At 27.0% G+C, this 14,342-nt stretch overlaps 3 protein-coding genes and 1 pseudogene across 3 annotated transcripts; 2 read left to right on the top strand and 2 right to left on the bottom strand.

Annotated features, from left to right (window-relative positions):
- The first annotated feature begins 39 nt into the window (after positions 1-39).
- Positions 40-1,178, top strand: LOC129616455 (probable phosphoserine aminotransferase; annotated as a pseudogene).
- Positions 1,179-1,239: 61 nt separating this feature from the next.
- On the top strand, positions 1,240-1,707 carry LOC129616448 (probable phosphoserine aminotransferase). The gene has a single exon (XM_055532073.1). The coding sequence runs from the start codon at positions 1,240-1,242 to the stop codon at positions 1,705-1,707; it is 468 nt and encodes a 155-aa protein (XP_055388048.1).
- Positions 1,708-5,762: 4,055 nt separating this feature from the next.
- On the bottom strand, positions 5,763-7,103 carry LOC129616440 (probable chitinase 10). The gene is made up of 4 exons (XM_055532067.1): positions 7,049-7,103; positions 6,772-6,918; positions 6,443-6,689; positions 5,763-6,354 (listed from the first exon to the last, which is right to left on the bottom strand). Exons 1-4 carry the CDS (start codon positions 7,101-7,103, stop codon positions 5,763-5,765), a joined length of 1,041 nt encoding a protein of 346 aa, XP_055388042.1.
- Positions 7,104-7,689: 586 nt separating this feature from the next.
- On the bottom strand, positions 7,690-9,560 carry LOC129616035 (probable chitinase 10). The gene is made up of 4 exons (XM_055531472.1): positions 9,465-9,560; positions 9,254-9,397; positions 8,913-9,159; positions 7,690-8,850 (listed from the first exon to the last, which is right to left on the bottom strand). The coding sequence occupies exons 1-4, from the start codon at positions 9,523-9,525 to the stop codon at positions 7,935-7,937; spliced, it is 1,368 nt and encodes a 455-aa protein (XP_055387447.1). The 5' UTR covers positions 9,526-9,560; the 3' UTR covers positions 7,690-7,934.
- Positions 9,561-14,342: the final 4,782 nt, after the last annotated feature.

The raw sequence follows: 14,342 nt of genomic DNA, 5'->3' as shown, positions 1-14,342 counted from the left end.
TAAACAAATTTTTCTAAGAAACTAAAAGAAAATATTAAAATGGTTATAAATTTTGGAACTGGTCCAGCTAAAATACCCGAAGAAGTTCTCCTTGAAACTCAAAAAAATTTATTAGATTTCAATGGAACTGGAATGAGTATTACAGAAATTTCTCATCGTAGTCAACCATATATTGATCTACATCAATCAACAATAGATAATATAAGAGAAATTTTTGATATTCCAAAAAATTTCAAAATATTATTAACTCAAGGAGGTGGAAATGGTATGTTCTCAGGAGTTTGTCTAAATTTAATGGGTAAAACAGGTATTGCAGATTATATCGTAACTGGTTTTTGGTCTCAAAGGGCAGCAGAAGAAGCCAAAAATTTTGGAATTGTAAATTACGGTAAGATTTGATATTACACAAATAGAAGAAAACATAAATTTTGAGTTAGCTTAGCTACATATATGAATGTTTATGTATTGGAACGATTGAAACAAAACAAACATGCAAGCTTTTGTTTCGAAATATTCTATTTTATGTGTTTCCCATGTTTAAGAGCTTTGAGGTGTACAAAGAAACTTTACGTAAAACTGATGTATGTATGCTGTGTGGACTCTTTCAGTTATTTATGATAAATTCTGTTGAATATTTAAAAATAGTTAAGGTTTGAAAACTTATCATTCAAATTAAAACTAAAATTTGGAATGATATAAAAACTGGTATCGTATTCAATAAATTCCTTATACAATCGCCCATACCGTGTTCCTACAATTCAAGAAACTTGTTTTAAAAATCAGAATTCATGAGGTTTTAATTGTATATAATATGCATTGGTCAATTATGTTTGTTCACATATATAAATTGGTTTGTAGACTCCTAAAATTAAAATATCTTTAATGTTATTGCTCATAGAAAATTTCTATTAATAAATTTATTTAATTTTTGCATTTAATTTAATTTTAGTTGTTCCAAAGACCAGTTCATATACAACAATTCCACCAGAAAGTACATGGAAATTAGATCCCAATGCATCTTTTGTATACTATTGTGATAATGAAACTGTTGATGGCGTTGAATTCGATTTTATACCACGTACTAATAATATTCCCTTGGTATGTGATATGTCATCCAATTTCTTTTCAAAAAAAATCGATTTTTCCAAATTTGGAGTAGTATTTGCTGCAGTACATAAAGGAAATGGTACAGCTGGTGTAACAGTAACTATTGTAAGAGAAGATCTTATTGGTTATGCAATGTTAAAGACTCCATCATTTTTAAATTTTGAAGTTTTGTCAAAATGGAATTCGAACTACAATACACCACCAATATTTTCCATATATATTTTTCATGGAATACTAGAATGGATTAAAAAACAGGGTGGAATAAATGCGATGCGTTCAACTAATGAACAAAAACGTAAAATTCTTTATGATGCAATTGATGAGTTCTCAGATTTTTATTTCTGCATAGCAGATAAACAATATCGATCAAATACAACTGTGCCATTTCGAATTGGTTCTAAAAAAGGTAATGTTGATTTAGAGAATAAATTTTTGGAGGAAGCAAAAACCCAAGGAATGATACAATTAAATGGTCATATGACTGTTGGTGGTATTAGGGTAGCACTTTATAACTCAATTACAGTCGATAATTTAACAACTTTGGTTACTTTCATGAAATATTTTTACAAGGACAATGCAGTAATATCAAAAAAGGTATAAATAGTATTCAAGTTCAATCACATAAGAGATATTTGGCCTCATATTATATGGCTAAGATGAATTATATTTCTAGATCTGTTTTGTATTTTATATTATTTTTTAATTTTTTGAAATAAATTTTGAAAACAATATTTAAATTTACCAAAAATGACTGATATTTATTAAACAAATTTTCAAACGCAATTAATTTTTTGTATAAAAAAGGAAAAATATTAGTTTGATCACACTGAAGTATTAAGATTTTTAAAGTATACAGATCCAGAAGAGTTTAAGTTCAAATTAAGAAAACCTTACCTTTAAATGAGTAAAAAATTTTTCTTATTAAAGATAGGCTATTTTTTTAGTTTCATTATTTAATTTCTGAAGAGTCTCCTTAAAGTGATAAACTTCGAAAATATAGATTTTCGAAGGATAGCGCATTTTTTTGGCTAAAAGAAATTCATAAATCGGATGAGACATCTTTCCACAAGTTATAAGTAGTTGACCCATTCAAGAATAATAAGATTGTTTAAAATTGATAATGTACTCATACAGATTCTATATTTAGCCCGAATATTTATTTCTTTAATTATTTCATTATCTTCTCATCTAATAATAAAATATTAATTAAAAAATTATCTTACCATTCGGCCATTGTGAGTAAAAGTAAATTCCGTTTTCAATATCATGTTATCTTAATTCTTATAAGCATAAAGAAAACAATGCCTAATTTGCCATTCAATTATAGCGATTCAATTAAAGTTTAGAATTATGAATTTCCTTTTTACAACTACTCATTATTACTTGTTAATAGTATGACCATTATATTGCGATTTATTTCTATTATTTTTTGTATTATATTTTCTATTATTAAAAAATTTAATTAATTCTTAAGTTTATAATTTTAAATTAAAACATGAAGTATTTATGTACACGCTTACATACGTAAAGTTTTACTTGTGAAAGTTCTGAGATTGTGAAATTTTTTTTTAAAGCCTCAAAAAAGAAACCACAAAATTAAATATTTTATTTCCAGTTCACTGAAATATAAATTTAAATTTTTCATTAAAATTATAAAAAAATTTAAAAGAAACTTATTCAAATTCTTTAAATCCGACATGACTTTTATTAAGTGAATACATAGTTTCCGCAGCAGTAAAAAATCGAAACTGTGTTGTTACGCTTATAACCATAAGTTGCAGTTGTAGTTATAAAACAAACTACAAAAATAGTATTGTATTATTAAAAACAATTTTTTTGACAGCATATGCAGTACTTTATTACCAAACATACTACACATATTTAGTACTAAGTAAGTTCTAAGCCAAGGAATTGTTATAAAGAATAATTTTAGAGAGTTTTTGTTTCTTGAAAAAAAGAAGTTCTTAAAAACACGTTCTAGAGAACAGTTTGATTCGCAAATAATTTTAAAAAGATCGGTACTTAGAAAAAATCTTCCATCACAAGACCCAATTTTTGTTAATATATATATCAAATATTCAAGTACAAATTTGGAATCGTTGGACATGCTAGAATGAAACTAGTAGATCAGCAAACAAACATTTTTTTCTAATTAGTAAATGATTTGAATTGTATGGTAGCAAGATACGTGTTAGACGATAAATAAATTAACAAAATGCATAATTTCGGATAACTCCGAGTAAATCTCTAAAAATACGTACCTTTAATGACAAAAAATAGTTTATAAAACTTTTTTCTATAATCTACATTTTATAGGATAAATACTTTAATTCAATTATGATAATTAATTTTTATTTTAGTCATTTTTGTGATTAATACATAATATACAATATAGTTAGAAACACTTTATAATACCTGATATTTGATTAAAATATAATTTATTAAAATTAATGAAACATATTATTTTTCGATCTTATTTTGTTTACGGACATACACTTGATTTTTCTGCACAATTAACGGTACCATCGGGTAATCTATTGAATTTTTTACCTGGCGGGCAAGTTGATAAACCAGTATCTTCACCATATAAGCAATAATGAAAATCGGAACATCTTTGATTATCTACATGGTATCCGGTTAAATTGGGAGGGCACTTAAAAGGTTCTCCTGGTGTGAATTTACGTCTCACAACTGTAAAAGTTCAAATAAAAAAATTATGATTTTATTTTTACAAACTTTAGCTTCACTAATATATTCTTTATTAAATATTTTTTTTTACAACTTACTATATGCATCGAGATTCGCTACTACAAACACCAATAATACCAACAATAAGAATCTCATTTTAAAATCAAGCCGTATTTGAAATAGTGTTCTGTCTTGAGAAACGGCTCTCGGGCACTATACTTTATGACTAAAAATTTTTTGAGACCGCTTTAACATTTTCATGGTTTGTTTTACGATAATTTTTGTTTAATTTTTCCCCATAATACTCCGTATGTAATTATTTGAACAGTTGTTAGAGATTTTATTCAAAATAATAACTTTTGTTACGTCTTAAGATACGTTAGTACTTTCTAAGTTACTTATTAAGCACGTTATCGATAGGGTGTTAATGAAAAATTAATTTTTTTTAACTTATACCCATAGAAAGCGCTAATAATATTTATGCCTATGAGCAAAAAGCATTGCCATGTATTGGCAAAATCAAAAATTGCAATACCTCGTCGTCATATGTTTTACTTCTAATTCAGCCAAAATGGAAAGATTGCTTGTTTAAGAAAATAATTTAAATCATTTTGCTTTATTTCTTTATTTAAATCATTTTGTGAGACATCTTAAAAGAATGAAATTTTAGAAAAAGAGGTCCTTTCTCGTTGTTGGTTTAAGTGTGATTCTAAATCTGTCACAGTTTTATAATATCGTAAGTCAGTTTATAATGTGCATAAGGGTTTAATTCTCAAGGTCGCATTGTTAGTAAGGACAGTTAATCGTAGTTGATTTCTTAATATGAAATTGTCGTTAAAGTCGATTAAAATATTATAATTGCTATGAATTTCTTTTGGAAATATTTATTTTTTTTAATATATGTATGTAAATAATTATGTTTAAATACTTGTATTAAAACAAATTGTTAATATTTTATTTGTATAAATTTATTTACCAAATTTTCAGTAGCTTTATTTGTCTTTGTTCAAACAAATGAATAAATCTATCAATAATATACTCTTCACTAATGAATATTTGCGTCTGTTTTAATGTTTGTCTGAGAAATAATGTTACCATGTGTCTTGTGTCATGTCAAATCGTTTTGTATTTCAGAAATTTTATTAAAACCCTAAATTTTAAAACTAAAATTAGAATTATTACGTGGAATTAGTAAAGTATTAAATTTTTTTGTGAATTTCAAATGAAGTTTTACTGAAAATGTTATGAACTTTTTGCATACGTTTAGGCGTATGACTATAATTTTTGTGTGAACATGCAATTAATTTTTAATTCTGATTTCGTAGAAGTTTGGTAATGCTTATAAGTCGAAAACGTTATTAAATATCAATATGAAAATTGAGATTTACTGTTTTATTATTGAGAACTATTGATTCAAAAGGGGGTGTATAAAAAATATTTTTCAATAAAATAAAATTTCAATTTGTATTTAGAAACAAAACTTTTTTCTTAAATAAAATAGCACTTTTAATTGAAAAACAGAACTAATAAATTGGTAACACAATAAAAAGTAACAAAGAATTTATTGTAAGGGTTTTTAATACTGCAATTGGTTATCTGAACTCACTTGCTTTTATATCTGCTGCTTTTATAGTACAAAAATGTTTAAACAGTTGCATTTGGTTTTAGTAAATCAAATTACTTTATATTTATATATATATATGTAAGTACATTTTGTTTACTTCAATCAATTTTGACACTTGAAACATATGTTTCAGTGTGCTTTGCAAGAATATGTGACAATTTAGAGTAACTGCAAAATTGTTTTAGAAATTTTACAGAAATTAAATTAATTTAATTAGAAACCTTAGTTTAATACAATTTTTTTTTAACAAATTTTATAAATTTTTAGTTGAAAAATCTTATTATAAGAAAATAAATCGACCTGTGTAAATAGGAAATTATTAAACATTCCTATATTTTTATCACTAATGCAATCCGTTATATACAGCAGTCAAAAGTGGCCATTCACCCCCACCACACGCTCCAGTTGTATCATCCTGTTGTAACGACCAAATAAGTGTACCAGCCAAGCCATTTTGATTCACGTATTGAGTTTTTGTGGCAATACTTATTGCATCATCAAACGATAACCATGTATTACCTTTAACGGCATATGGAACTTGATATGTATTATCACGTGTTACAACCCACGATGGATCTATACAAAAATTGGAATATTCCAAGGTATCGCCACCAGAACTTGGTGCACCGACATTAGTGTTCGATGTTATTAAGAAAAATGTTCTGCCATAGAATGGTATACCAACAACTAACTTATTAGCTGGAGCACCTTTAGATAAGTAATAATTAACTGTAGCCACAATATTTAGCTGATCTCCAGGTGGACCTGTTAAGGGAGCATTCATACCTGTAACAGATTCCCAACTACCATGATAATCGTATGTCATTAAATTTATGTAATCGCATACTGAAGAAATTGCTGGTATATTATAAGATATATCGGATTGCCAAATTCCCGCAGATACTGCAACAAAGAGTTCAACTCCCGCAATACCGCTAAAGAGAAATAGAAAAAAAAAAAACAATTATTTACATAACATATGTAAGTATACTTAATTTTAGCAAAATTTTTGAGTTCACATACTTCTTAATGTCTTGTAGCAAAGAAACAAACGCATCACGATCGCTGGTGTCTGGAAATTCCCAATCGACATTAAAGCAATTATCAAATCCATATTGATTCATTAAGGCGCTACATGTTTGAACAAGTTGAGATCTAGCTGCTGGATTTGAAGCAACAGCACTAAATGTCCATGATCGACCATTACCACCAATTACAGGGCAAACTTTAGTATTAGGACTCTTACTAGCTACAAGTTCGTTTATAATACCTAAAATACAGTACATTAAAAACTTATTACTTAATCAAACATTTGAATTGCGGATAATAGTTCTAAGCATTAAGTAACTGACCACTCTCCCAACCAGGGTTTAGAAGATAGCATGTTCCATCTGATCCGACTTCAAAAAAAGAATAACCAATATGGCTACAATATTCTGATTTAATTTGGGACGGTGGAACTACATTCGATGCATAATCGGGATAGTAACAAAAGTTAACTAAATTTAAAAACAAATGAGGTGTAAGTAAAAAGTATTTAAATTATTTAATTATTAAATATTTAAATTCCTTAACAAAAATCAAACTTAAAATGTTAATTTACTTGTATTTATGTATGTTCCAACTTACTTTGTGCTTCACATGATGACATGTAACTGAACATGGCAATCAAAAAAACCTTCATCATGATGATTGTCTATAACTGATAACTTGCATTCCGGTATGCTTTATATAGGTATCTGCATAACTTCATTTTGATAAACTAATTAGTATTTAAACAACTGTGACCGATTTTTAAATATAAAAGATTTAAATTATTTTCCACGCTTTATTAATTAACCTCAATCAATTTTGGCACAAGTATTGTAATTAATGTGAATGCATAAAATTGCAACGTCAATAAGCTGGAGAATAAGGAAGGGAATGATTGTTCCTTTATTTTTGTAAAATTTTTTTTTTTCGAATGACGTTTGTTAACTGCCTATTTAAATCCACAAAATCAGCAAGTAGGAGAATTATTTCTACATTCTTACATAGTCCGGGGAAAAAACTTTTTTTCGGATAAAAAATTTTACCAACACAGAAGTCAAGTATTCACGCAAATATCAATTTTTATTATCTTAAATCGCTTTATATTGTTTTGAGACAAATATTGAAATAAAACTTTTGCCTCAGACTAAATAAATAAAAATTGAAATTTTCAACCTAAGAATATTTCATTTTCTGAAAGTTCTACGGAAGTATAAACATGAATTTTCTTTCAAAAGGAGTCTTTATTGAAAAAAGAAGTAATAAGAGTATTGTAATTGCTGTACATCAGTATTTTCGTTATTATAATATTCTGTGCAAAAATACAAGTAATACAAATTTCAAGTTTATTTATTTGTAAAACAAAATTCGTAAATTACAAACCGGCTAATTTTCTTTCGTAAATAAACACTTTATTTTTAAAAAAAAACATTTTTTTGCACCACTACTAAAGTACAAAATTTATACAAGATAGAAATTTCAATATTTAACAATATGGAGAATTTCTTGCACAATCAAAATTACCATTTGGATATAAAACGAATTTTAATCCATTAGGGCAATGTTGTGTTCCCATATCTATACCACCAGAACAATAATGATAACTTGTGCAATCGTTATTGTCTACTTGGTATCCTGTATGATTCGGAGGGCATTTAAACGGTTGACCGGGTGCTGGAGCTGGACCAGGGGCGGGTGCCGGTGCTGGAGCAGGTGCTGGTGCTGGTGGAGGTCCAGGTGCTGGTGCTGGTGCTGGTGCTGGTGCAGGTCCAGGTGCTGGTGGACGTGGTCCTGGGGCTGGACTACTTCCCCCATTCAATCCATTGTATACGGCAGTTAAAAGTGGCCATGAACCACCTCCACATGCTCCCGTTGTATCATCTTGTTGCAATGACCAGATTATTATTCCAGCTAATCCGTTTTCATTTACATACTTTGCTTTTGCTGCAATACTAATTGGGTCTTCAATAGATACCCATGTGTTACCCTTAACAGCATATGCAGCTTGATACACAGGATCACGTATTATTGAATATGATTTATCTTTACAGAATTCGTTATATAAAATTGGGTTGCCACCACTACTTGGTGAACCAACAGAAGTTGAACCTGACGTAAGGGTATATGATCTTTCATAGAAAGGTACTCCTATAAGTAATTTATTTGCTGGAGCTCCTTTTGAAATGAAATATTGAACTGATGCCTGAACGTTTAAGCCATCACCAGGTGGTCCTGACAAAGCTGAATTCATTCCAGTTGTAGATTCCCAACCACCATGATAATCGTATGTCATTAAATTTATATAGTTCACAGTAGCAGCTAAAGCTGCAACGTTGTATGATATATCTGCTTGCCATGCACCAGCAGATACAGCTGCAAAGAGTTCGACTCCGTTCATACCACTATAATATACAAACTGAATAAGTAATGCAATTTTTGAAAATATTTCTACTAGTTTCTTTACCTTTTAATATCTTTCAATAATGAAATAAATGCATCACGTTCATTTGAAAGTGGGAATTCCCAATCTACATCGAAGCAATTGTCAAAACCATATTGTCTCATTAAAGCGCCACATGTTTGTACTAATTTTTGACGAGCGGCTGGATTAGAAGCAACTGCTCCAAATGAATCTGACCTACCGCCGCCACCAATTACTGGACATATTTTAGTACTTGCACTTTTTCTTGCTATAAGTTCTTTTACAATATCTAAATAAAAACGTAATAAAATTAATTTACTTTACAGCAAGTCAACAAATTAATTACATGATTAAAAATATCATATGCATGTGTATGTACTTACTATCTTCTTCCGGATATAGCAAGTAACATGTACCATCTGGTTTCAATGCAAAGAATGAATAACCAACATGTGTACAGTATTCAACTTTAGTATTAGCCGGTTTTACACTGTAATAGGCGTATTCAGGATAATAGCAAAAATTAACTAAAAATTAAAGAGAAACTGTTTAGAAAAATATTTTTTAATTATGTAATTATTATTTTCAAATCACTTTTTGAAGCTTCAACTGATGCTAAGAACAGAACTGCTAATAAGCTAATTAAATTCTTCATTGTAAATTCTGATTTAATTTCGCCTAAATATTGAGAACTTATAAGAAACTCAAATAATTTCTGGGCTCTTTTATAGCAGAAGAAAATAAAAATAAATCAATTTGTTTGATATTTGTACAGATGCTAGAAAATAAATGTTTTAGTAAAATTTTGATTAAAAAAAACTTAAATAAATTTAAAAGTGAAGTTCAAATATTTGTTATTGTACAATTTTCTTAGTAAGAAATATTTTATTTCTAACTTCAAGTACGCAGAAATTAGATCTGAAATAGAATATTTTCATAATAAATTCTAACTAGATATAATATTAGCAAAAATTTTATAGATTGGTTAAAATAATCTACAAATATTTTTTAAGTGATTTTAGAAAATATTTTATATTTTATACAAGTGTTGCTAATTTTTATAAAATTTGAATCTCTACCGTAATTGCATTTTATGATATTAATTTTATATTTGAGCAATAATTAACTACGAAACTCTTTTAACACTAAAGAATTCCGGGATTCTAATCAATAGTAAGATGAAAAAAATTTGAGGAATATGCCGCTTGGGGCCGTTTGGAATTATTAGTAAGAAGGAAAGGAGACTTTTCGATGCTACCAGGGCTACATGCTACATCTCTCATATAAATGACGATATCAGTCGAAATCAGAAGTGGTATTGGGGTTCCGACCCGTTCCAACAAAAAGGATTTTCCTAAATATTAATCTGGAAAAGTATGCCTTCCACAACTTTAAGTGCTTTCAAAATATTGCTTATGTATTTTAATAATATGGGAGAAAAAAGATACGAGAAATATATTTTCTTGTAAATTCTACTAGCAACTTAGTGTATTTGGGGACCAGAACAAAAATATTAACAGTCATATTTTAAGCAATTAAATTTATTTTAGAGGTTAATTATTATCAACAGATTTTTCTTCTCTAAATATTTATTCTTTCGATTTTAATATGGCAAAAATTTTTTATAATCACGAAAATTTGTGTTTTTGTTCAAAATATTTTCAAAAGTTTTATTGAAATTTAAAAATTCTGTTTATTATAAATTAGTTAACTGGTTAATTATTATTGTTTATATTTGTTTAAGGTTATTATATAATGAATTTTTTCATTAAAAACAATTGACAAATCATTTATGTAAAAAAGGTTTTCTTTGAAAAGGAAAAACACATTCAAATAACTTGTGTGTAGACAAGAAAATTCTAAATACTTTACTATAGAAAATCTTTACATGAAAAGCTCCGAAAATTTTTAATACTCAATTAGGAATACTTGTTCCTATTAACATTTTTAAGAAATAAATCTTTTTATTTTACAAGTGTCCGAATTATTTTGTGTCATACTGTGCAAATTTAATTCGCATGGATACGTGCAACCGAACATATTATAAAATGGAATAGGGCATATACATAAGTCGCCTAGCCATATACTCGTATACGTATGAAAAACGTATAAAAAAGACAGAAAATTAGTTGAAAAAGGATGGTAAAATTATGAATATGAATTGGTTAGAAAAACCTTATGACCCTAATAAAAATATAAAAAATGTGAGTAATTTACAATAAACATAAAAAAAAAAATAATGTTTTTATTTTTTTTTGTTTTACTTCCCTAGATTGATAGATGGTTACTTACCACGAGATGAGGGAACCACAGCCATTATAATGTGCACGCTATACACTATCCATATACAATATAAAACAATACTTTATAAAATGGATGGAAAAATGGTATATAAAGGGAAATAATAATTTTCCTCTTACAATCAAGAAAAAATAATTTGCTTTGATGAAAGAATGTTGTAGCAAAGGTAATAAACAACAAGAATGGCAACAAGAGCAGCAATAAAAAAATAACTAAAAAATATAAAAGGAAAAACAATTTTATGGCAAAGAATTATTTTAATAACTCTACTTGAAATGAAAAGGATAAGAAACATTGGGTAATAAATTTTTCTTTAAAAAAATTTTTCTCCAAAAAAAAAAATAACTTATAATGTTAAATTTTATTTAAGGGAAACAGCAAGAAGAACACATTAAAAATGGATATGGAAAAAATTTATGTACTTTATTAACGATTATAACATGGGACAATCATATTTTTTCAAATATTTCTATTTATGAAAATAATATTAATTATTTGAAAGTTAAATATAACGCGCTTAAGAAGCTTTTATAGGTGAGAGATTTAATTAATTTGATGAGAAATTTGAAATAGTTTTAAGCAAAGGTAATTTGAAATTAATTGAGTTATTGAACACTGATGCAATTATAATTACAGACCAAGAAAAATGGAAATTCCTTTATTGAATTCAGAAAATCATGAAGATGATCATCGAAAATTATTCAATAAAACTGTAGAACAGCAAAAGAACGAATTAAGACAAAAAAAATTAAAAAAATATGAACCAGAACCATGAACAAACCCTCGAGAGGATTGAAAATAATTTGAAAGGTAACTAAATATATGCAATTAGATCTTATTTCAGAATTTGTAGTTGAATTAGATAGAAAAATTTAAAGCAGAAAACAAGAACATATTTATTATAACCCATAATTTTTTACACCAAACCTTACTTACCAAACCTTAGCCAATAAGAAGTAAGCGACTAGAATTAATGAATGGCTACGATATATTGCATTGTTGAAAATATGAACAAGATTAACTTAAATGATTCAAATAAATATTGTCAATTAAGAATTAATTTATATTTATACCATTGCAAAAAAATATGGTTCATCAGATTCAAACTACATGCATACAAACGTCTAACCATACCCAATAACATCAAATCAAAGAAAAAAAAATTCAATTTACATAATTTCATATTTTTATACATATATAATTTTAGCGCCGGAAAGCACGCAATATTTCATTTCAAGTAACATAAACAATATTCAAAAAGAACAAGAATAATAAAAACAATAAAGAAAAATAAATAAAATAAATAAATATTAATGGCACATTCTTCCTTTTCGGAATAAATTTTTTAACAGAAAATAAAAAATAAATTTTATTAAAAAAAAAAAAAATTTTTTTTTATGAAGAGAACTGAAAAAATATGAAAGGAACTGAGACTGTTATCAGTAATAAAATATTTGTGTTTTCTTGTTCTTTATTTTTAAGAAAAAGAAAATGTTATTAACAAAAATTATCTAGGTTGTAAAATATATGGTTATTATCGACACTATTAATATTGTTTATATTCGACGTTCATTAACGAATGCAAACCATCATCCTCCATAATATGGTAAACCTAATTAAAATAATTTTTTTTTTTTTTGTAATTATATTTTGGACGCGATAATGAAAATTACCTTAACCCATTTATGGACATAGACGTCATAACGAGGCGACGTCATAATAGAATCTACTTCTGGGTCATGACGAATATCCTTGTCAAAAACTTGCTTTGTTCAATAAATCATGACGATAAAAATTTTATAATTTTTACGTAGATTAAGTTTAAGGATGTCGATTATAATTTTCCAAATTAATTTGTTTTTAATTATTTATTTTGAAATTATTATTAAAAAATTTTATCAGATTATGTTATTGCTATCATAAAACTATAACAGACTTCCTGAAGATAGTTAACAAACTATCTTCAGGAAGTCTGTGGATTATTATGCTCTTCTGTGACATCGTATTTTTTATATGAAGATTCCCTGAATTTGCTTTATTTTCCCTCCTGAAGCAAATTGAACTCAACAATTTTGACAGATGATGGCAGCGACATTTAAATTCCATATTCCATGCTAATTATTTATTTACACGTACAAACATACAGAAAGAAACAGCATTCTTTGATCCCAAATTACATTTTGTAACTCACATACTTTGTAACATTGGTAAAATCTGCATAAACAAGATGAAACACTGAAAAGAGAATAAGAACTTAAATAAATTTTTGAATTTTTAGATATTCTTTAAATATTTATAAAACGCATCAGAAACATAATTAAAATAGTCCAACATATTACAAGGCAGTTTTCATAATTTGTTCTTTTTAATTAATTATTCTTTTTAATTAAAATGTTAATTTTTATTTCTTCTTATACATAATAAATTCCAAATTCATGTTAAAAATCATCAATTATTTATATAAAAAAAATATATATACCATTATTCGTTACAACTTATTTTATTACTGTTACATGCCATAAATTAATTGTCAGTGTAAATTTCCACATATACAAAAGAATAAAAAAAAATTGTTTTAAAATACGGCAAAAATGTTTGCTACGCAAAAACTAAGAAAAGTTATTTATTAAGAGTTTGATACAAAAGTTAAATTGGCAATATTTGTAAGAAAGTACAAGGTCTTGTCCTCATGCGCCTTATCCTAAATATTTCATAAATTGCAGTATGCTATTTTTGGAATTGTTGCATTTATTAGTAGAACAATAATAAATAATTCCCGATTGTAATAAGAAATATTATCGCCGAAAGCTTTATGAACCAGTTTTATTAATTGGTTCCAGCTTTTTTTCTCTTGAGTAAATGAAAAGAGATTGAGATAGCAAATTTTGCAAATAGTCGGCAGCATCTATGCATTTATTTCTTCAAGGTATTCTCTCTTCTTTTCGAATAAAAGAAACCTTCAGTCGTATTCCATCCCAAAATTACTCGAATACATGCGCTCTTTACTATTTGCACATTTTTCTATTTACACACAAAAACTTTATTTGAACAATTTATCACACTTATTTACAATTTTCTTTTTATTAGTTTGTTAACATTTCATTTTATTTCTTTTTTTTTTCTTTTTCATGAAAGTTTTCTTTAACATTTTTATTTTGTTTAAATTTAAAT

Source organism: Condylostylus longicornis, unplaced genomic scaffold (assembly GCF_029603195.1).
Source record: "Condylostylus longicornis isolate FDR11 unplaced genomic scaffold, ASM2960319v2 ptg000005l, whole genome shotgun sequence".
Classification (NCBI taxonomy): domain Eukaryota; kingdom Metazoa; phylum Arthropoda; class Insecta; order Diptera; family Dolichopodidae; genus Condylostylus; species Condylostylus longicornis.
Note: the sequence above shows the minus strand (reverse complement) of the source record. Positions and strands in the feature narration are given on the sequence as shown.

What these genes read in the sequence shown, in the direction of transcription:
- LOC129616448 (XM_055532073.1), top strand. Translation starts at nt 1,240, where the DNA reads ATGTTAAAGACTCCATCATTTTTAAATTTTGAAGTTTTGTCAAAATGG.
- LOC129616440 (XM_055532067.1), bottom strand. Translation starts at nt 7,103, where the DNA reads ATGAAGGTTTTTTTGATTGCCATGTTCAGTTACATGTCATCATGTGAA. An exon ending in AAACCCTGGTTGGGAGAGTG is followed by an intron (nt 6,690 to 6,771) that starts GTCAGTTACTTA and finishes ACTGTATTTTAG; the next exon opens with GTATTATAAACGAACTTGTA. An exon ending in TTGCTACAAGACATTAAGAA is followed by an intron (nt 6,355 to 6,442) that starts GTATGTGAACTC and finishes ATTTCTCTTTAG; the next exon opens with CGGTATTGCGGGAGTTGAAC.
- LOC129616035 (XM_055531472.1), bottom strand. Translation starts at nt 9,525, where the DNA reads ATGAAGAATTTAATTAGCTTATTAGCAGTTCTGTTCTTAGCATCAGTT. An exon ending in ATCAGTTGAAGCTTCAAAAA is followed by an intron (nt 9,398 to 9,464) that starts GTGATTTGAAAA and finishes TTTAATTTTTAG; the next exon opens with TTAATTTTTGCTATTATCCT. An exon ending in TTATTGAAAGATATTAAAAG is followed by an intron (nt 8,851 to 8,912) that starts GTAAAGAAACTA and finishes TGTATATTATAG; the next exon opens with TGGTATGAACGGAGTCGAAC.